Genomic DNA, 22,270 nt, shown 5'->3' with positions numbered 1-22,270 from the left:
GTTTTATTTTGAACTTACTCGTGAAGACTCCGTAGATAGCGTTCCTAAGCGAGGCAGAATAAGAGAAAGAAGATCGCAAGACAGAGACAGAGATGTTTGAATTTGTAACGTGAAGCCAGTAGTGCCAACGACACATAGCCAAATCTGAGCACTCCAGGCCTAGTAGCATGCTAATCTGAGATGTTATTTCCACACGAGTGAAAGTTACAGCGAATGTAAAACATTGGAAAATATTGATTGGAATTATGGAGCACAATTTGCACAAGTAGGCATGTTAAAGGTTTCCCTACTTAAATTCAAACAGCCGTTGGAAAGGAACGGCCGGTACACAAAGACAATCTTATGAGAGCGGGGAAGTATCCAGCCCAACGGAAACTGGAGGATAAAAGGGTAGACAACCGTGTGAACGGGAGGCTGGTTGCTGAAAGACCGGTGTACAGTACGTGTCACTCGTATCAAATCTCGAGAACGTCTGCCTTCGTGAGCGCACCGCGTAGGTCGTGTCAGCTGTGCTCCCCGCAAGTGGTTACGTACAGTGGCTCAAAAAAGTATTGGTCTGTCCATAGCCGTGGTATGAACGGAAGTGTATGGTACAAATAATGGTGCATATAATGGAATTATACATATGCAGATATGTAAGATAGTCAAATGCATCAGTAGGTTGAATATAGAGCCAAGGAGATTCACGCTGTTTGCAAAAGGACCAGTAATATAACGGCGTGCGTCATTACACGCCAAACAAGTATTGGTCTAGTACACAATATCATCGTGACATCGTGCTGTCTGCTGCATCTGGCTCATTGTGTCTGTGCTGACACGACGGAAGGTCATATTCAGCACTGTTTCCGTGTTCAGCTAGCAATGGGAAGGAAAATGAAAGAAACAACCGTGGAAGAAAGGAGGATTGTAGTGCGACTATTTCAGGAAGGTAAATCTTTCAAGGCCATAAGTAAAATTATTGGAAGAGCTGTTACAACTGTTAAAAATATTGTGTGCAGGTACAAACGAACAAAGACAATAGAAACTACGCAAAGAAGTGGTCGTCCCTCAAAGTTATCAGTACCAGACAAACGGCACATTGTGCGTAAAGTGGCCCCAAATCCTCAACCAAGTGCGCCGAAGAGCAGCTGCGTTACAACAAGATGTAGGAGTGCAAGTGTCATCGGAAACCATCCGAAATGTGCTACGCGAAAGAGGATATGCGGGCAGAAGAGCCCTTGGAATGCCGTACATCAGTAAAGCTAATAGGAAGAAGAGACTTGCGTACGCTAATGATCACAGAAATGACAGCTATGAGGATTGGAAAACAGTCGTTTTTACTGATGAGAAGAAATTTACCCTCTTCAGGTCAGACAGACGAGTGACTGTGTAGAGGAAGACGAATTCTGAACTTGAAGAGAAGAACGTGACAGCTACTGTGAAACATGGAGGTGGTTCCCTGATGGCGTGGGGTTGCATGTATGCGAATGGTGTAGGTGAATTGGCCTTTATTGAAGGGACTATGGATCACAAAGCATACATTAACATCCTCAAGACACATCTTCCATCAAGTGTACAAAAATCGGACTCTCAGCAAAGTATACGTTTACGCAAGATAACGACCCCAAACACACAGCCCTGAATACGAAGCTATGGCTGTTATATAATACACCGCGTTGGATGGAAACTTCACCACAATCTCCCGTTATCAACCCCATCGAGAATTTGTGGCACTATTTGGAGAAAAACGTAAGAAAGCATGTAATATCAAAAAAAGATGACCTGAAAGAAGCCTTACTCACCGAATGGAATAACATACCACAGAAAACTACGGTAACCTTGGTACATTCGATGCCAAATAGGTTAGCTGAGATTATAAAGAGGAAAGGAGGACCTACCAAGTACTGACATGTTCAAGAAGGATCAAGAAATTGCGTTATGTTAATTCAGACCAATACTTTTTTGGTGGCAAGTGAAAATGATTGTTTTAAGTTATGGCTTTTTAGTTATATGGACATGGAAGAATTATGTTTTTCTTACAATGTACATGTTACACAAGATGATAAATAATCAGTGATTCTAGTATATGTCAATTTTTATCATCATTCCCTTAGCTTCCTCGTCCTCATATGTAGCATATCTCGACAGACCAATACTTTTTTGAGCCACTGTATTTGACTCGGGCGAACGGAACACGGTGTAGCAAACGTATTGTTTGTTTATGCTACGAATCTAGTACTATTTCAGTTATTTACTACAGTGTATAATATTTAAGTGAATCGTGTTTTACTGATGGACGGTGGAACATACAGAGAGAGAGGCCCTCCTCCCGCTATTCTACCGATAGAGGATCTTCCCACGCCTTTTTTACAATCTACAGTGAAGGCAGCTCTCTTCGCCCTCAATGAAGACCAGCATTACGACGTAGAAATGGAGCTTCGAAGCAATACAGTCCAGAAGTGTCCGATGGATCACCAGCCACACAACAAGGAAAAAAGTTCGCGACACCCACTTCTGAACTGCAAGGTAAACATATATCTTTGCTGTCATCAGAAAAACTTCCGAGTACAGTTAACACGCGCCCTTCTCCCTATGCGAACAACAAGAACAATAGATACAAGGATGATTCTCCAGCCCCATTCTACATTTACGTAGAAGGTACGGCAGGCAATATTGGGAAATTTCGTCCCATGGGATTAGGGAAATTGCTTTACAGTAGTGTGCCAACTATTAGGTCTAGCATTTTGAACATTAGCCCCATCAGATGGAACAGAATCGAGATTAACTTAAAAACAGCTCGAGCTGCTAACCTACTTGTAGAGTCTGCCCTGTTTGCTGAGAAACAATTGCAAGCGTATGTTCCAGCTCATGTAATTACTCGCCAAGGAGTTACCGGTAACGCTGATGCCAGTATAGTGACGAAGAGATCCTACAAAACATGTGTTCCCCCATTAGCATTCTCACGGTACGCCGTATGATGAAGAAAATCCATCACAATGGCACACAGGAGAGTGTCCCTCTTCAATCATGGGTAGTACAATTAGATTCCCAGTTTTTGCCGGACAGGGTGTCTATTTACGGTATGCGGTGTGAGGACACCCCATACGTTGCTCCTGTACGCCAATGTTTTAAGATTTTGCGGTTTGGCCACACTCAGCTCTACTGTCGTTCAACGGGAAGATGCGCTAAATGTGGTAATCAGCACTCTGTAGAACAGTGCTCATCCTTGCAATTAGTGTGTGAACATTGTAATGGTGCACATATTGCCACAAGTAAGGATTGTCCAGAATACTCTAAACAGCAGAAGGTGAACGAAATATCAGCTACTAGGAATACTCCTTTCAAGGACGCAATGAACGTTTTGGAACACCAACCCTACGCAGAGGTATTGGGATCAACTCTTCCCATCGAAGATGAACGGACCTTCCCCTCGCTCCCAACGCAGCGCTCTAATAGATTCACTGCCTTCAAAAAACCGCGCCTAGCCCCACCCTCTGTCTCCCGTGCTTATGAGTAACCACCTCTGTTTTATTCCCCTCGACAACTTCCACAAGGCCTCATCAGACAAAACCCCTACACATATCAACCTCATCGTATTCCCTCCCAAATGAACATGGATAACTCTGTTTCAAAGAATAATTCTTTTGTGATGGATGTCTTAATATTCAATGTTCGCAATCTTATTTTACATACTTTACAAGGAATAACCTCATCTTCGACAGACCCCCCCCCCCAACGTCTGAAGAATTACGTGAAATGATTTCTCGGTGCATTAACAATGGCAATTAAACTAAAAATATTACAGTGGAACACTCATTCTTTGACAGCTAACAAGGGCAGTTTTTTAAAGGAGATTCGTCGTAATATGTGGAAGCTGGAGATATCGAACAGACGTAGTTAAACTGGAATGCCGGAATTGTGTGGGACTTCAAAGTCAAGGGTATACAGAACTTCAGTTCTCTGAAACATTCTAGAAGCCTCTTTTTTTTTACGTCGCACTGACACAGATAGGTCTTATGGCGACGATGGGATAGGAAAGGCCTAGGAATTGGAAGGAAGCGGCCGTGGCCTTAATTAAGATACAGCCACGGCATTTTCCTGATATGAAAATGGGAAACCGCGGAAAACCATCTTCAGGGCTGCCGACAGTGGGGCTCGAACCCACTATCTCCCGATTACTGGATACTGGCCACACTTAAGCGACTGCAGCTATCGAGCTCGGTCATTCTAGAAATAGAGGTGGATGTTTTCCATGATGTTCTCCATAATGGTTATGCACATATTATGTCCCGAGGTATCTACCAGAAAAAACCTGCTCCAAATAAACACGTAATTGATTTTATTGAATCTACCTGGCCAGACTACATCCACGTTTATACTGACGGTGCAAAGTTTACATATTCAGTTGGTTTTGTATATGTTTGCGTGCAAACACGGGAATATGATTATTTTTCTATTCCCGTTGAAGCATCCATCTACACTACTGAACTTGTCGCTATCCGTGAGGCACTGTATTACTCACAATCAAGAAATTTTCATAAGAAACTTATCATTTCAGACTCTCGAAGTACTATTAGGAAACTGGAATATCCTCGAAGAAACATACGAACACACTCCTACATCTACGAAATATTAGAATTATCGTCTGTCAAGATATCACGCTGAAAATGTGTGTCATTTTTATGAGTGAAAGGACACTCAGGACTTCCATACAATGATCTGGTTGACAGTCTGGCCAAACAAGGCGCACGCACTGGCTTATTTCTTTCATCACGCCTCACTTGTACTGCTTTCATGTAACTAGCAGAAGGAAAACGTATGTTGAATTGAGAGCTTTGTGAAACAGGACTACTCAACACAAAGGACGATACTATGCCTGAATTCAGCCAGCTATCCCACACAAACCATGGTATTAAGACGTCAGATGGGCCAGAGGCCAAGTAACTGTCATCATTCGGATGAGATTTAACGATGCTTAATTCCCCGATCACCTCAATAGGTTTGAAGTCCTCCAATCAGCCCAATGTCCGTGTAGCGCAAGAAACACGGGAGATGTAAACCACATTATCTTCGAGTGCAGTAGAACTGTATCCTTTCGCAGAGAATTGTTCGTTACCCTTTTGCACCTTCGGATTCCCTTACCCACACATATTCAGCTATTACTGGCAACTGGAGAGTTACGTTTGTACAGTGCAATTGCAACAAACTTGACAAAAACTAGTGTAAATACCTGTAGAAACAAGTGCCTTTATTTCAAGTGTGTTTTGCTTTCCTTTTGCTCTGTTCTAGGTCCTATCTGTTATTTTATATCTTTTAACTTGTTGTCCCTTTATTCTTTCTATTTTCTGTAACATTTTTGTCCTTGTACATTGTTGATTGCCAAAAGTTGTAAGGACGAAGGTCATAATAATAAACAAAATTAAAAACCTCGAGACAATGTGCCTCTAAGAAAGTGATTAGAACGCTATAGTTAGGTAGTAGGCTAGCCCATCCGAGTATTTACTGTGAATAAAGAAATATCGTAACTAGATCAAGATCAACAATTTACTGCGGTACACGTGAGTTGACTGTCATACGGACTAGCTGTGACCGGGTATCATACACATAATAGGCTCTACTCATGGTCGGACTAATATCATAATTAGGAGATTAAGTTGCTAACATCTGGCCTAGGTCACGGGATTGTACGCGAATACGCATAAGGCAGTGAAGAGGAGTGTCATACTTCATCATCCAGTTTCCAGGATTGCCGAGGATCGACAGAGAAGAAAATGGCATATGTAATGGCGTTCCAGGATTCGAGTGCCAGGCTTCAGAATATAGTGCACCCAGCGCTAGAATGTGCTAATTCCACAACACAGCCCTGGACGGTGCATTGAGGCTATGATGGAGGATTTCAGAATAGTTGAACTGCATTTAAGTATGACTTGTAGCTATAGATTCGATTCAGGGCTTTTCCAGTAATGTAAATATTTAAAATATTACTTTTAATGCCTTAGGCATGTTTATCTCAAGTGTAGGTTAAGTAGTAGTCTAGGGCTGACGACAGGTGCCAACCATGTGTTTTGTTAGCTTTCTTTTAGATGGTACGAGGGTAATGATAGTTGAGTGGTTATTACGTGATTTTGATGATGATGATTATGATGATGCTTGTTGTTTAAAGGGGCCTAACATCTAGATCATCATCCCTAATTGTAGGAAATGAGACAAAATGACAAATTAAAAGCCCAAAAACATCCACTGACCACAATACAAAACGTGAGGACGATGGATGGATGGATGGATGGATGGATGGACGGACGGACGGACGGACGGACGGACGTGAATTTAAAACGATCAGTGGAACCGACGCACAGTGCCTCACATGCACACAAGCTGGCGTAGAACAACAGTATTACTGGCCAAGGGACTGCTTCTATAGCACAATACCGAACCTATGATACTTTCAGTCGAAAGGGGTCCAAAATTCAAGTCAGCGGCCCCTCACAATGGTACTTATCGCTAGGAAAGTAGAACCATGGTAGTTGTCATGTTGCGGTACTATTCAAGAGTAGCGTAGACTCGCGGTATTCCACACATTATGGTACTACTCACAGGTAATGAAATTCGAACATGTATTGCAGACCTATGCTGGTTCGAACATTGCGGCGCCATTTATAGGCAACGCAAACCTATGGTGTTCATCACATAAGAGTACTAACCACAGGGACTCGTACTATCCCGTGGTGTTCCTCATATAGTGGGTACTAATCATAGGCAAGCCAGAACCATGAGTTCCCTCATCCCATGGTGTCGTTCATATAGAGCTACTAATCACAGGTACTGTAAAAGCCGTCGCGTTCTCTTTTGCTACTAATCACAAACCTACTTCGTACCCAACATAGCGGTACTATGCGCAAGTAAGAGCGACCCATGGTGTTGCCCGCTTGGAGGTACTAATCACAAGTAGTTTCATCGTTCTAATTTGATCATCCCTTGGTCGCCCCTTTTAGTCGCCTCTTACGACAGGCAGGGGATACCGTGGGTGAATTCGTCGTCTGCGTCCCCCACCCACAGGGGATACGTAATTTTGAATGTAGGTAGATTTCTTATGCGCCATGTATGCACGCGAGGGTTATATTGATGTCAGAGTTGTCAAAATGAGTTGGGAGTCAGCATGCCTCTAGAGATTCGAACGGAGAACCCGGTAGCGAAGACGACATAGTAAACAGCTTTAGGATATGCATGATTACGCATGGGGCATGTTTCTCAGCTTACAGCGAGACAACAGAGATATATACACCGTTGTGATTCAGAGAGGGTCTTTTATATGATACCACAACAGAGTAATCTGTACCCGTGTGTGTGACGAGAACCTAGAGAGGGTAGATGCATGGCCAGACAGAGCTGAGATATGTGTGTGTGATACCGCAGTGAGATGTGTGTGAAAGTAGCCCGAGGAAGCTTGGATGCGAAAACGAAACCAAGAGAGCCTAGACTCGAACCTGTGTATTCTAGATGCGAGGCGTGAGAAAACGTAAAGAGAACGATCTATCCTCATGAGAGATACGAATTATGTATTTGAGTACAGGCTGATGTGAGGCCTAATTGCGGCATAATATTGGAACATATTTTGATGCGTCGTATTGAGATGCAAGTTTAGCTCAGAGACCCGCCTCTCTGACAACGTGCTGAAAGACGAGAATGCTTTTGAAAGTTGAGAAGAGAATAGTTTGTTGTCCCCAGTGCAGGTAAAGACTGTCGATTTTGGCCGACTGAGCCGCAAATAATGCTCGCTAGTGGCTTTACGTCGCACCGAAACAGATAGGTCTTATGGCGACGATGGGATAGGAAAGGCCTAGGAGTTAGAAGGAAGCGGCCATGGCCTTAATTGAGGTACAGCCCCAGCATTTGCCTGGTATGAAAATGGGAAACCACAGAAAACCATCTTCAGGGCTGCCGACAGTGGGATTCGAACCCACTATCTCCCGGATGCAAGCTCACAGTCGCGCATCCTCTAACCGCTTGGCCAACTCGCCCGGTAACGCAAAGAATGAACACACAAATCCGTTATCCAGACCGAGGCAGGTTAGTTCTGTTTGTTTGTAAAATATTTCGCCGTTCACTTTCTCTCTCCACAGCTGACCAGGGGTTGCTAAGTTAAACGACTATTACCCGCTGTGCGTAATACATAGCAGTTGACATCCAGAACACTAGAGGTCTTGCTTTCGAGGCCAAGGACCCCAGATGATGGCATCCAATGTATATACCTGTTTTCTTTTTCAGGATGTGTTTATTGCGTGCGTTTATCCGATGTGTTTTTGTCCATTGTTATTGTATGCATCGTTGATCAAGGGGTTTACAGCACGTGCTGATTTTGAGGTTATGAGGTTCTGTTCAGTCTCCATTTCGTTCCGGGAAGATCCTGTGAATGTAAAGTCAGTGTCCTTTTGGGGGCATATGCCAGTCCGAAGCAAGTATTTATTATATTTGTTTACTGACTAGTTCGGATTTGTTTAATCAGGCCGAGATGTGCGAATCTAGGTAATTATTATTTCATGTTAAGAGACCATTCAGTTCGAGGCTACGTGCCACGCGCAGTTTATTTTATTTGAATCCTACGTCGTAAACACAATAATACCACCGTATTCCACAATAATAATTGTAAGTTTGGTTCGAGACCCGTGTTTCTATTTAAAATTGTGAAGACAAATTATATTGCAATATTTTTGTAAGTTATTTTTTATATGGGATGATTATCATTCTTTTATCATGCTTATTGTTAATAAACCTTTCTACCCTTTTATTTCGAGTTCTCATTTACGAATAATGCATTCTAGAACCTGTCCTATGATTTTAAGTTACTTTTAGATAGACTTTTCGACACATACTTTTATGTACGAACGTACCACGCAGTGTCTCCGCTGAGCTAGGCAAAATGGTGGACAGGGGAAGGTACAGTATTACAGACAAGTAAAGGCCACCCATGGTGTTCCCCGCCTGAGTGTACTATTTTTTTTTTTTTGCTAGGGGCTTTACGTCGCATCGACACAGATAGGTCTTATGGCGACGATGGGATAGGAAAGGCCTAGGAGTTGGAAGGAAGCGGCCGTGGCCTTAATTAAGGTACAGCCCCAGCATTTGCCTGGTGTGAAAATGGAAAACCACGGAAAACCATCTTCAGGGCTGCCGATAGTGAGATTCGAACCTACTATCTCCCGGATGCAAGCTCACAGCCGCGCGCCTCTACGCTCACGGCCAACTCGCCCGGTGCCTGAGTGTACTAATCACAAGTAGTTTCATGGGTCTAATTCAATAATCCCTTGGTCGCCCCGTTTAGTCGCCTCTTACGACAGGCGGGGGATACCGTGGGTGTATTATTCGCCTGTGTCCCCCACCCACAGGGGTAGAGAGAGAAAGAGAGAGAGAGAAATAAGGGATCCATCACTTCGAAAAATGAATTAACGGACGAAGGGCCACGAAGGGCGTGAAAATGAGACTCCCTAGGCCTCGAATGCTCTAATACTATCGGGGTCGGAATAGAACAAGAATTGACCAAGGGATATCGGACAGAATAGATGAAAGTGAGGAGCCTGGTACAAGTGGAAGGACTGCCAGGGCTCAGCTAAGGGCCCCGTGGTCGCCAATCCACGCTCCCAAGTTCAGAGCCCCTGAGGCCCCTATTTGTCACCTCTTACGACAGGCAGGGGATACCGTGGGTGTATTCTTCATCTGCGTCCCCACCCACATGGAGTATTATTATTATTATTATTAAATTAAGTTCAAATATACGTAGTTGGCATCTTTATTTCATTTATGTAATTTTCTTATTATGTATTATTTCCTAGAATTAGTTTCACGTAGGCCTAATATTCTTAAACTTCGTTTACTGTGAAGGCTGTATGCCAGGTCTCACTCAGCCTACGTGAGAACAATTTACAATGCGATGGTGGCCCCGATCTACAAAGCTATGAATAACGGTCCAGAGAATTCGTCGCACTGGCCCCACTTCAGTTCGTAATCTACAGGCCTTTGAGCTGAGCAGCAGTTGCTTGGTAGGCCAAGGCCCCTCGGGGCTGTTGCACCATGGAGTTTCGTTTAAAAGTCTTCATAGACTTATCTACACCAAGCAAAATAAAACAAATAAATAAATACAATTCCAGATTTGTTTAATCCATCAAATGTTTTTAAAAATGTAACTGTAAGATAACCAAAATGTATAATGTTCTTGCCACATTAAGCAGTGCGTCCGTTAATGTTGTTATCTGCTTAACGAACCTTCAAATTGCTATAGATTTTTAACACAGTTTTACTCCCGCAAGATTTCTTTAACATGCTGTAGGCCGAGACGGGGTTGTCCCATTTAAGCATCCTCAATTGCTAGCGACTTCAACCCCCCAATACGCTCCCTATCTTGGGAACAGAAGAGCAAAAACTAACCGACAGTGTGACTCAGGCCGGAGCGAGTGCGGTAGCTCAGACAGCGAAGCGATGGCCTTCTGAGTTGAAGATGGCGGGCTCGACTCGGCTCAGTCCTGTCCGTAGCATCTGAAGATGCTAAAATATCATCCTAATGTTGGTAGATTTATTAGCACGTAAAAGAGCTTCTGCGGGGCAAAAGTGCGGAAACTCGGCGTCTCTGAAAATCATAGTAGTTAGCTGTTCGTAAAACCATTTTTTCTTCTGATATTTTCCCCAGTTCATTGGGATCAACACTTCATGTGGATTTGGATCAGTTTTATGGCCACATGCCCTTCCTGACACCAACCCTACGAGTAAGAATATATTTATTATCGCGTGATTTTGTGTTACTTGGTAATGTGATGTGTGGGATGAAGGTGGAGGGATATGTATTAAGATGCCAGAGGAATTCACCAGCAGTAGTTAAAATTACCAGCCCAGTCGGAAATTGAACCAGGAGCTATCTGAACCGAAAGCATCTACGCTGGCCATTCAACCAAGAAGCCGGATTGGTATTATAAAGCCTTTTATTTGCATTATTATTATTATTATTATTATTATTATTATTATTATTATTATTATTATTATTCTGAATCCATTTACCCTCCAGGGTTGCTTTTTCCCTCAGACTCAGCGAGAAATTCCACCTCTACCACCTCAAGGGCAGTGTCGTGGAACGTGAGACTTTGGGTTGGGGGTTAAAACAGGGGAGGAGGACCAGTACCTCGCAAAGGTGGCCTCACCTGCTATGCCTTGGGGGAGTGAGAAGAACGGAAGAGATAGTCAAGGAAGAGGGGAGGAAACGGCCATAGCCATAAGCTAGGTACGATCCCGGCATTTGACTGGGGAAGAAGTGGGAAGCCACGGAAAACCACTTCGAGGATGGCTGAGGTGGGAATCGAGCTCCCCTCTTCTCAGTTGACCTCCCGAGGCTGAGTGGACCCCATTCCAGCCCTCGTACCACTTTTCGAATTTCGTGCCAGAGCCAGGAATCGAACACGGGCCTCTGGGGGTGGCAGCTAATCACACGAACCATTACACCACAGAGGCAGACCGTTATTATTATTAATTATTATTATTATTATTGTTATTTCCGGCTCCATGGCTAAATGACTAGCGTGCTCCCCTTTGATCCAAGGGGTCCCAGGTTCGATTCCCGTCCGGGTCGGGGATTTTAACCGTTATTGGTTGATTCCGATGGTTCATAGACGCGCCAAGGTCGCCTATCAGGCGTCAACTCGAAAGACCTGCACCAGACCTCTCCAGAGGCCACACGCTATTATTATTATTATTATTATTATTATTATTATTATTATTATTATTATTATTGGTTTCGATTCAACTACCTATGGTTTGCGATTACAAAACTTCCATTATGTTCCTAAGTTATCTATCTCTTTCCTCTTTCGCCAGCACTCTTTTATCCGTTGGCCTACTCGTGCTCGTTCTTCTGCCGAGATTACTTTCTCGTTTTCTCTTCGGACAGATCCTTCACCTTCACTTCCCTGTTTCGTATTTTCGTATGTCTTCTGCCCTGATTCCACGCTTTTCTAGGTCCAGATTGAATTCTTTCGCCCACGGGACTTGCGTTTTCTTGTTCTGCTGGAAAATGAGAATCCTGGTCCCATCCTTTTAATATGTCCATAGAAAGCCACTCTCATTTTCTTCATTGTGATATTTGGGTTTTCTGGATACAAGAATCTTTCTAAGGAACTTTCTTTCTTGTCCAGGTCTGAGAGTTTCTTACTCAAGTTTGACCACAGCACTGTAATGGCTGAATTTGGCCTGTTATTATGAGGAGTAGTAGTAGTAGTTCTAGTAGTAGTAGTAGTAGTAGTAGTAGTAGTAGTAGTAGTAGTAGTAGTAGTAGTAGTAGTAGTAGTAGCAATGAAGTGCCGGGAGTGTACGAGGGCATGTTCGGCTCGCCAGGTGGAGGTCTCTAGATTTAACACTCATAGGCGACCTGCGCGTCATGATGAGGATTAAATGATGATGAAGACGACACATACATCCAGCCCGCGTGCCAGCGGAATTAACCAACCCTGCCAGGAATCGAACCCGGGACCCCTGTGACCAAAGGCCACACGCTAACCATTTAGCCATGGAGCCGGACAGTAGTAGTATATCACTTAAGTTGGTTGCAGCGTGTCTAGTATAATATGGTTTTAATGCGGTGCTGATCTACTGAATGCCCTTTATTTCTGCATGTAGCACGACACCTGATACTACTACTTAAATTTCACCAACTTGCTATTATTATTATTATTATTATTATTATTATTATTATTATTATTATTATTATTATTATTGTCCGCCTCTGTGGTGTAGTGGTTAGCGTGATTAGCTGCCACCCCCGGAGGCCCGGGTTCGATTCCCGGCTCTGCCACGAAATTTGAAAAGTGGTATGAGGGCTGGAACGGGATCCACTCAGCCTCGGGAGGTCAAATGAGTTCGATTCCCACCTCAGCCATCCTGGAAGTGGTTTTCCGTGGTTTCCCACTTCTCCTCCAGGCGAATGCCGGTATGGTACCTAACATAAGGCCACGGCCGCTTCCTTCCCTCTTCCTTGCCTATCCCTTCCAATCTACCCATCCCTCCACAAGGCCCCTGTTCAGCATAGCAGGTGAGGCCGCCTGGGCGAGGTACTGGTAATTCTCCCCAGTTGTATCCCCGATCAAGAGTCTGAAGCTCCAGGACACTGCCCTTGAGGCGGTAGAGGTGGGATCCCTCGCTGTGTCCGAGGGAAAAGCCGACCCTGGAGGGTAAACAGATTATTATTATTATTATTAGTATTATTATTATTATTATTATTATTATTATTATTATTATTATTATTATTATTATTATTTTACAAGTTGCTTTACGTCGCACTGACACAGGCAGGTCTTATGGTGATGATGCGATAGGGAAGGGCAAGGAGTAGGAAGGAAATGGCCATGGCCTTAATGAAGGAACAGCCTCAACAATTGCCTGGTGTGGAAATGAGAAATGACGGAAAATCTAGGCAGCATTGCTGAAAATAGATATTACTGATTGCTTATGATTGTCACATTAGTAGCACGTAGGCTTCTGTTGAGACAGACAGCAAGGACGTTTAACATGGTGCACTATTATTAGAATTAAACACAAGTATTTATATATTGTAATCCAGGAAGTGCTGATGGAACAGAATTTAACGGAAGTACAGGATGTGTTCTTATGTATTAGAGTTTACTATTCATACTGCCAACATGTTAACACGTTAATGGTATTCGAATATCCTATATCAGGCTATTCCAAGTGGGCAATCCTCGTGCTTGGTCCGTAGCGAGCCCTGAAGGAGACAGCGAGTGAACGGGAAAGAGATGGAGGAGAGTGAGAATACAACCAAAATAAAAGTGCCTTTTATTTCATGCATGTAGCACGACGCCTGATACTACTACTTTAATTTCACCAACTTACTTTTTTTTCTTTTTTTTACAAGTTGCTTTACGTCGCACCGACATAGGCAGGTCTTATAGTGATGATGGGATAGGGAAGGGCCGGGAGTAGAAAGGAAGTGGCCGTGGCCTTAATGAAAGTACAGCTGCAACATTTGCCTGGTGTGGGAAAGGGAAACCACGGAAAACAATCTTCAGGCCTGCCGACGGTGGGCAACTTACTGTAGTTATGACAGGAAAATTTGTGTCAACAAAACGAATGCGTAATTCTGCTTCCAACACAACACCGGGCAAACATGACCCAGCTCTACTATTTTTAGGTTCATGACTGAGAAGGTGTTCAAAAAGGTTTGTAAAGATAAATATAGTAACTTATTTGAATGCGAACGCGTGGATACGTGAAAACTATTTTTCCAAGTTCTTATGAAATGCGAGAAGACCGCCAGGAATATGACCCATCATCAGACCATGGGCAAACACGGGGCAGCGTCAGTTCTCCCTAGCCCTCCAACCCTGAGTTGGATTGGTCTGATCTTCCTCACGAACGTTTAAATCGCTCAATTTAGGTCCCTGAATCTGGGGAACTTCGAAATATGTAGACCTGAAAAATTATGCTCTCGGGAGAAATAATTTCATTTCTCTGAATGCTAATATTTTAGTGTTCAAGCACTTCATGTCTTTTAAATCATGAAATTACTAGCGTTTCTCCCCAGTATGATAGCGACTCGTCGGAAGACTTCGCAATCCAACTACCACACTGGGCCGAAACGCTGGTAATTTCCCGATTTAAAATGTCTGAAGGAAGACCTTGATTACTTTATTTAGATCTGTTTGGCACCTAATATTTTCACTGAACCAAATTAAGTGACCCTTATGGTTTTCATAAGGTTAATGATTTCCATCACATCAGCTCAAACCACTACACATCTCCTGGCCAGAGAGGGGGTGAAACCTTCTAGGTGGCCCGCTCCACTCCTCTTTTTAACAAGTTAACTAAATTCCATCCCTTGCCCTAACATGAAAAATGAACAATTTTCTGCAAAAACAAAAGCTTGCTATTCAAAAACAAAAAAATATCAAGTAAATACCACTACATTTCAGCATATTCCAATATAAGCCAAATGTAGTGTAGACATTTCTAAAAGAGTGTCCATAGGTTTTACTAATATTTTATCATAGCCATAACGACGTATATGCCCTACTAACATAGACAACACCCGGTGGTGTTTATATCAGCCCAAAGTATGGAAATGGGAAAGAGAACGTTTACTCGTAATTCAGCATGCTTTTCTTCTCGGTTTATACATGTCCAATGGGCTCATGGAATATTGTCCTCAATTAATGCAGCATGTTGTTATAAATAATACATAAAATGCATTCGTTCTCGAGAACCAGGGGACGCAACTTATGCATCCACGAAGTAATCACAGAATGCAAATTAGGGTCCTCGGTTTTTGGATATACGTACATACTTAGTTTATAAAATTGAGAAAATGCGATTAAAGCAATTCATTCCCAGCAGTTTTACAACATAGTGGATTCGAACCCCACTGTCGACAGCTCGATAGCCCTTAAGATATTTTTCCGTGTTTTCCTTTTTTCGCACCAGGCAAATTCTTGGGCTGCACCTTGAGTAAGGCCACGGCCGGTTCCTTCCCGCTCTTAGCCCTTTCCTACTCCATCCTCTTTTTTCCACAATTGGCTTTACGTCGCACCAACACAGATAGGGGAAAAGAACTGGGTAGGAATGGGAAGGAAGCGGCCTTGTGTGAAAATGGAATACCACACAAAACCATCTTCCGACAGTGGAGTTTAATTTACATTTTTTTACAGCGTGCCGGCACAGATATGTCTTATGGCGACGAGGGGTAGGAAAGGCCTAGGAGTGGGAAGAAAGCTATTTTTGTGCTAGTGGCTTTACGTCGCACCGACACAGATAGATCTGATGGCGATGATGGGATAGGAAAGGCCTACGAGTGGGAAGAAGGCGGCCGTGGCCTTAATTACGGTACAGCTCCGGCATTTGCCTGGTATGAAAATAGGAAGCCACGGAAAACCAATTTCAGGGCTGCCGACAGTGGGGCTCGAATCAACTATCTCCCGAATGCAAGCTCACAGCTGCGAGCCCCCAACCATACGGCCAACTCACTCGGTACTAGAAACGTTTGAAAAAAATGGAGAAATCTTGAGCTATAAATTTTTAATCTTCAAAAATGTGTTTTAGATTATTAAAATAATAATGTATCACTTCAATTAAGAAACTAAATTATTTTGCGGTACGGATATCTAGATATGTAAAAAATATACCTCTATTTTTAAGATGCTAACTCCCCTTAATAGATTGCTATAATGTCGGTAGTTAAAACTGGTATACTTACCTACTCATCAGTAATGTTATTCCTAAATATTCTGTAAATAATTTTAAATAATAATAATAATAATAATAATAATAATAATAATAATAATAATAATAATAATAATAATAATAATAATAATAATTCGAATTTCAAATCTAGTATTAGAAATACTTATCCCTAGCTGGACGATCGAAACATAGAACACATTTTTTCCCCCTCATAACGTAAGATTACAGGAGTATCTATATCATCTAATAGACAGTATATATTTGTCCTTTGTTTCTAGGTGCATGTTATTTATGTGTTACTTACTTAGTATCTCACAACTTCCAGTGCCTTTCAGTTTAATGTCAGTTTTCTAAAGTTTCTATGTGAATAACTCTGTGTCTTATTTCTACCCTCTTAAATTGATCGACCACCGAATTAATTTGAAAGCTCGAGATATTGTATTACGGTATTGTAAACACTGAAAACAGTGACGGTTTAAGTGTCTAGTACGCAACGAAGTTTTTCCTCCACGAAGAGAATAAAATATAACTCAGGTCAACAATGAAGACCCACTGACTGTCAAATTTCACACTTATCCATACAAAGAGGAGGTAGCCATAACCTTTTGAAGAATTCCGAGCCACAGTGGGAGCATTCAGCGCTGTTAAACAGCGAAGGATACACTTTTAGTGAGTGTTTATTCAAAACAGTATATTTACGTATTTTTACGACTTCAGAACTGATCTTTTCTTCATCTCTAACTGTGGTTTCCAAAATGTCTCATCTAATTAGGTCTAAAATTCGTATGACGTACGTCTTTCTTATTATAGTTCACACACTTGTGCCCGCCAAGTTAAAGGCGCCTACAGTAAAACCGTCACTGACTGATAATTAAGGCTTCTGAACAAACTATTATAATGAGGCAGCATACAGCACGGTAAATCACAACAGTTCCCTTCATAGTATTAAAACCAAGAATTGCTATCTACATTATAGTCGCATATCTAAGGTAAAAACCATTAAAAACTGATATATTTTAAATAACAGAAAACCATTACCATTTAATCCATGAACGATAAACTGCAAACAAAATATACTTTCTGCCAGAATTGCACTAAAGTAAGTTTAACCTCAAAACAGTAATAATCATACAAGTTAAATGGCATTTCAGTTGGCGGTTTGGCAGCGGATAGTGAATTATATTTTCATGTTAGGATTTCATTCATTATGTTCCTACTTCATTTAATGTCTGAGGTAGTACCTTGATCGACGAGTGGAGTGTAGCTAATTCCGTTGTCTGAGTTTGAACGCGGCCGCTGCGGAATGGGTAGCTGCAAGCTATCCGCTCTGGAGATGGACTTTTCGGACATCAGTACGTACTTGATCACACGCACACACACACACACCTTTCTGGCACTAAGTCACTAGCAGACTGGGGAGCGCCTTCCAGAATAACATGCGGAGACAGCTTGCCAACTTTGTTTGCACGTACACAAACACCACAACAACAAACTGAGAACTGAATGAACAAACTGAACTGCTGTCCCGGTGCGCGCGACCTTCAGCCTGCCGGAAGGAGCAGATAAAAAACTGAGCAGTGTGGTCTATCATTCAAGCGATAGCAATTTAGATACTTCCAACGATCGGTGGAAGAGCTAGTCACCGATCGTTAAGACCAGTTACAAAACCTTCTCCTTAGGGATTTCGTACGTTACGTCAGATGACACAAGGAGCAATGCAGTAGTCTTTACAATTTCTCCACCGAGCGAGTTGGCCGTGCAGTTAGAGAAAGAGAGAGAGGGGGGGGGGGCAGCCTTGAACTTGCATCTGGGAGATTGTGGGTTCGAACCTCACACCCGGCAGCCCTGAAGATGGTTTTTCGTAGTTTCCCATTTTAACACCAGGCAAATGCTGGGGCTGTACCTTAATCAAGGCCACGGCCACTTCCTTCCCATCCCTAATCCCTTTCTATCCCCATCGTCACTATAAGATCTCTCAGTGTCAGAGCGACGTATATAACTTGTAAAAAATAAAAACATGTCTCCGTTGCCAGAAGTAATTCGAACACTTCGATAGGTAGCTCCAAGTCCGTAGCCAGGATTCATTTTCTGACGGAGTATATGACTGGCTTATTTCTTTTATTTTTTTACGTCGCATCGACGCAGATAGGTCTTATGGCGACGATGGGATAGGAAAGGCTTAGGAATGGGAAGGAAGCGACCGTGGCCTTAGTTAAGGTACAGCCCCAGCATTTGCCTGGTGTGAAAATTGGAAACCACGGAAAACCATCTTCAGGGCTGCCGACAGTGGGGTTCGTACCCACTATCTCCCGGATGCAAGCTCACAGCTGTGCGACTCTAAACCATGGCCAACTCGCCCAGTGGCTTATTTCTAGCATCCCTGTGGTGTAGGGGTAGCGTGCTTGCCTCTTACCCGGAGGCCCCGGGTTCGATTCCCGACAAGGTTAGGAATTTTTACCTGGACCTGAGGGCTGGTTCGAGGACCACTCAGCCTACGTGATTAGAATTGAGGAGCTATCTGACGGTGACATAGCGGCCCCGGTTTAGAAAGCTAGGAATAACGGCCGAGAGGATTCGTCGTGCTGACCACGCGACACCTCGTAATCTGCAGGCCTTCGAGCTGAACAGCGGTCGCTTGGTGGGCTAAGGCCCTTCAAGGCCTGTAGTGCTATGGGTTTTGTTTTGTTTTCTAGCATACCGAATGTAGTCTCGGTTCATTTGAGAACCAAACTGGAAATGTAAATTGCTAAAAGCTATTTTAAGCCGATCTGTTAGGTCATCAGCCCAGTGGCTCAAAAACACCACCAGAGGTTAACCGCGGATATACGCCAAGATAATGGTTTGGCGGCTGCAAGCTGTATGGGAGTGCGGATAATTTTGGTGATAATTTCTAAATAACGATATTTATCGATTTTCACTCAGGTATACTCTAGAAATCTCAACAAGCCAGTCTTTCATACATTTTTGCTTGTGGTTAGGCGACCCTTAACATTGGTATGGAAGAATGGTGATATAATAAAGAACCTTGAGCCCATAAAAGCCGTAACTCTGACCTAAGATTAACTGGCTCCTGTCCAGCTCCATAGCTAAATGGTTAGCGTACTGGTCTTTGGTCACAGGGGTCCCGGGTTCGATTCCCGGCAGGGTCAGGAATTTTAACCATCATTGGTTAATTTCGCTGGCACGGGGGCTGGGTGTATGTGTTGTCTTAACTATCATTTCATCCTCATCACGACGCGCAGGTCGCCTACGGAAGTCAAGTCAAAAGACCTGCACCTGGCGAGCCGAACATGTCCTCGGACACTGATAATGATGCTCCTTATTGTTTAAAGGGGCATAACATCTAAGGTCATCCCCTCCCCCCTCTCGGACACTCCAGGCACTAAAAGCCATACGCCATTTCATTTCAACAAGGAACAAAGGTTCCGAAAGAGAACAGCACAATATTTCGGTGTGGGTGGGGGTGGGGGGTGGGGGGTGGGGGGCAGGAGCTGTTACCATGTTGTTGTTTAAGTCATCAGTCCATAGACTGGTTTGATGCAGATCTCCATGCCACCCTATCCTGTGCTAACCTTTGCATTTCTACGTAACTACTGCATCCTACATCTGCTCTAATCTGCTTGTCATATTCATACATTGGTCTACCCCTACCGTTCTTACCACCTACACTTCCTTCAAAAACCAACTGAACAAGTCCTGGGTGTCTTAAGATGTGTCCTGTCATTCTATCTCTTCTTCTCGTCAAATTTAGGCAAATCGATCTCCTCTCGCCAGTTCGATTCAGTATCTCTTCATTTGTGATTCGATCTATCCATCTCACTTTCAGCATTCTTCTGTAACACCACATTTCAAAAGCTTCTATTCTCTTTCTTTCTGAGCTACTTATCGTCCATGTGTCACTTCCATACAATGCCACACTCCACACGAAAGTCTTCATAAACATCTTTCAAATTCCCATATCAATGTTTGAAGTGAGCAAATTTATTTTCCTAAGAAAGCTTTCCTTGCTTGTGCTAATCTGCATTTTATGCCCTCCTTACTTCCGCCGTCGTTAGTTATTTTACCCAAGTAACAATATTAATCTACTTCCTTTAAGATTTCATTTCCTAATCCAATATTTCCTGCATCACCTGCCTTCGTTCGACTGCACTCCATTACTTTTGTTTTGGACTTATTTTTCATCTTGTACTCCTTACCCAAGACTTCGTCCATACCATTCAGCAGCTTTTCGAGATCTTCTGCAGTCTCAAATAAAATAATATCATCGGCAAATCTCAAGGTTTTGATTTCCTGTCCTTGGATTGTGATTCCCTTTCCAAATTCCTCTTTGATTTCTGTACCGGGCGGTACACCTCCACGCCGCTAATTTAAAATTTGCGCCAGTTGAAACTCCTCTGGCGGAGGAAGTCTGAACTTTATCTAATGTATTAATTTTCAAGTTTCTCAGATGTCACCACTTGGAAATTTTGAAGTTTCTGAACTGGGTCGTTTTCGACGTATTTTTGTTTTGCTTGTAGTAAGAAGTGTGAACTTTCTCTTCTAGAGGACACTACTGAAGAACTACAATAGTGCACCCTAGTGCAAGGTGAAAGAACTGTTTTTTGGAGAAATTTTTATTTCAAAAGTTTGTTTCTTGTTAAATTTCTTTCTGGTATTGTTTAAGTTGGCTGTATTCCCCTTTCTTTCCCCTTGTTTTGAATTTAGCCAATCCCGAATTTCTTTAATTAATTTACGACCAATAAGGTGTTTCTTCTTCAGATTGGATATGCTGCTTAACCCTAACCAATAAATGATTGTGGGCGGGTGTTTTCTTTCCTGAAACGCCTCGAACTTTCAGCGAGAGTATATAAACTGCTGATTTTAGGGTCTCTGCGCCACTTCAGTACCATCTTTCAGTGTGTAAAGTACATAGCAGGGGGCGGGTAGCGCCTTTTTCTTCGGGCAGCAGTTCAACAACCAGGTAATGGCCTATAATAACTTCTTTTCTTGCTAGCTCAGCAGTTTAACTCTCGGGGCGGGTCCGAAGCGTTTCCACCATGTAACTTTCCCTAAAATGTAAAGACACCTTGTATTTATTCTATCTTTTCAGCTACATATTGGGATAGAGAGTGCTTAACCCTCTCGAGCTCCCACTCATATTGTTTTCAGGTGAACTTATTTCTCACAACCGATTCTTCCTTAATGTAATGTAAATTGTTCTTTTCTAAAGTCACCTCTGTAGTATGGGATTAGCCCTTGCATTAGTGGCCTAGAGCCAGATTAGGTTTTAAAACAAAATGTATTAGGAGTGCAGTTCGCTTCCTCTCACTTTGGTATTTTAGAGGCCATGTAATTATCCTTTTCTCGCTTAATAGGCCTCAGTAGGTTGGGTATTTTACCCCTGTGTTTACGTCCTTAGAGGACAGCTTGAAGGTCGGGTTAGGTGTGGCCTTTTGATAGGCTTAAAATTTTGAGAGCGGATCGCTCTTTTGGAATTTGTTTCTGCGTGCCTCTAGGAGGTCTTACTGTGTAATTTGGAGCAAGTGCTCCTGGGCGTGATTGGGGTTTTCTGCCCCTTTGTGAAACCTTATGTACATGTAAGCTTGGGCTAACTGCTCAAGAATTGTGAGCCCGGGGCTCGAAGCCCAAAGCCTGTAAATACTGTTGTTGCTCTTTTGTTGCCTTGCTACTCTGTACCTTCCATGCTTGTTATTTCTGGATTTTGAAAAGAGAATATAACCTTGTTAAATTTTACATTAACTTTAATTTCGTAGCTTGAGACCCGTTCACACCCGCACCTTCTTTCACCTCTACCTACCACAAAATACGGTAACAGTTTCCTTTACTGCCTGTTCTATGTAAACATTGAAAAGGAGGGGGGGAAAGTGCAGCCTTGCCTCACTCCTTTCTGGATTGCTGCTTCTTTTTCAAAGCCCTCGATTCTTATCACTGCAGACTGATTTTTATACAGATTGTAGATAATTCTTCGTTCTCGGTATCTGATCCCAATCACCTTCAGAATCTTAAATAGCTTAGTCCAATCAACATTATCGAGTGCCTTTTCTAGATCTACGAATGCCATGTACGT

At 42.8% G+C, this 22,270-nt stretch overlaps 1 protein-coding gene across 2 annotated transcripts in view; it reads right to left on the bottom strand.

Moving 5' to 3' along the window:
* LOC136857751 (GRAM domain-containing protein 2B) overlaps window positions 1-17,564 on the bottom strand; it is a 1,093,462-nt gene extending 1,075,898 nt beyond the window's left edge. For both annotated transcript variants that reach the window (XM_067136651.2, XM_067136652.2), the window contains exon 1: window positions 17,445-17,564. In XM_067136651.2, the coding sequence (XP_066992752.2) occupies window positions 17,445-17,553 (109 nt within the window). In that variant the 5' untranslated portion in view covers window positions 17,554-17,564. The remainder of the gene's footprint in view (window positions 1-17,444) is intronic.
* Window positions 17,565-22,270: the final 4,706 nt, after the last annotated feature.

Source organism: Anabrus simplex, chromosome 1, assembly GCF_040414725.1.
Source record: "Anabrus simplex isolate iqAnaSimp1 chromosome 1, ASM4041472v1, whole genome shotgun sequence".
NCBI classification, from domain to species: domain Eukaryota; kingdom Metazoa; phylum Arthropoda; class Insecta; order Orthoptera; family Tettigoniidae; genus Anabrus; species Anabrus simplex.
The sequence above is the reverse complement of the archived record's forward strand: the minus strand, read 5'-3'. Positions and strand labels throughout refer to the sequence as shown.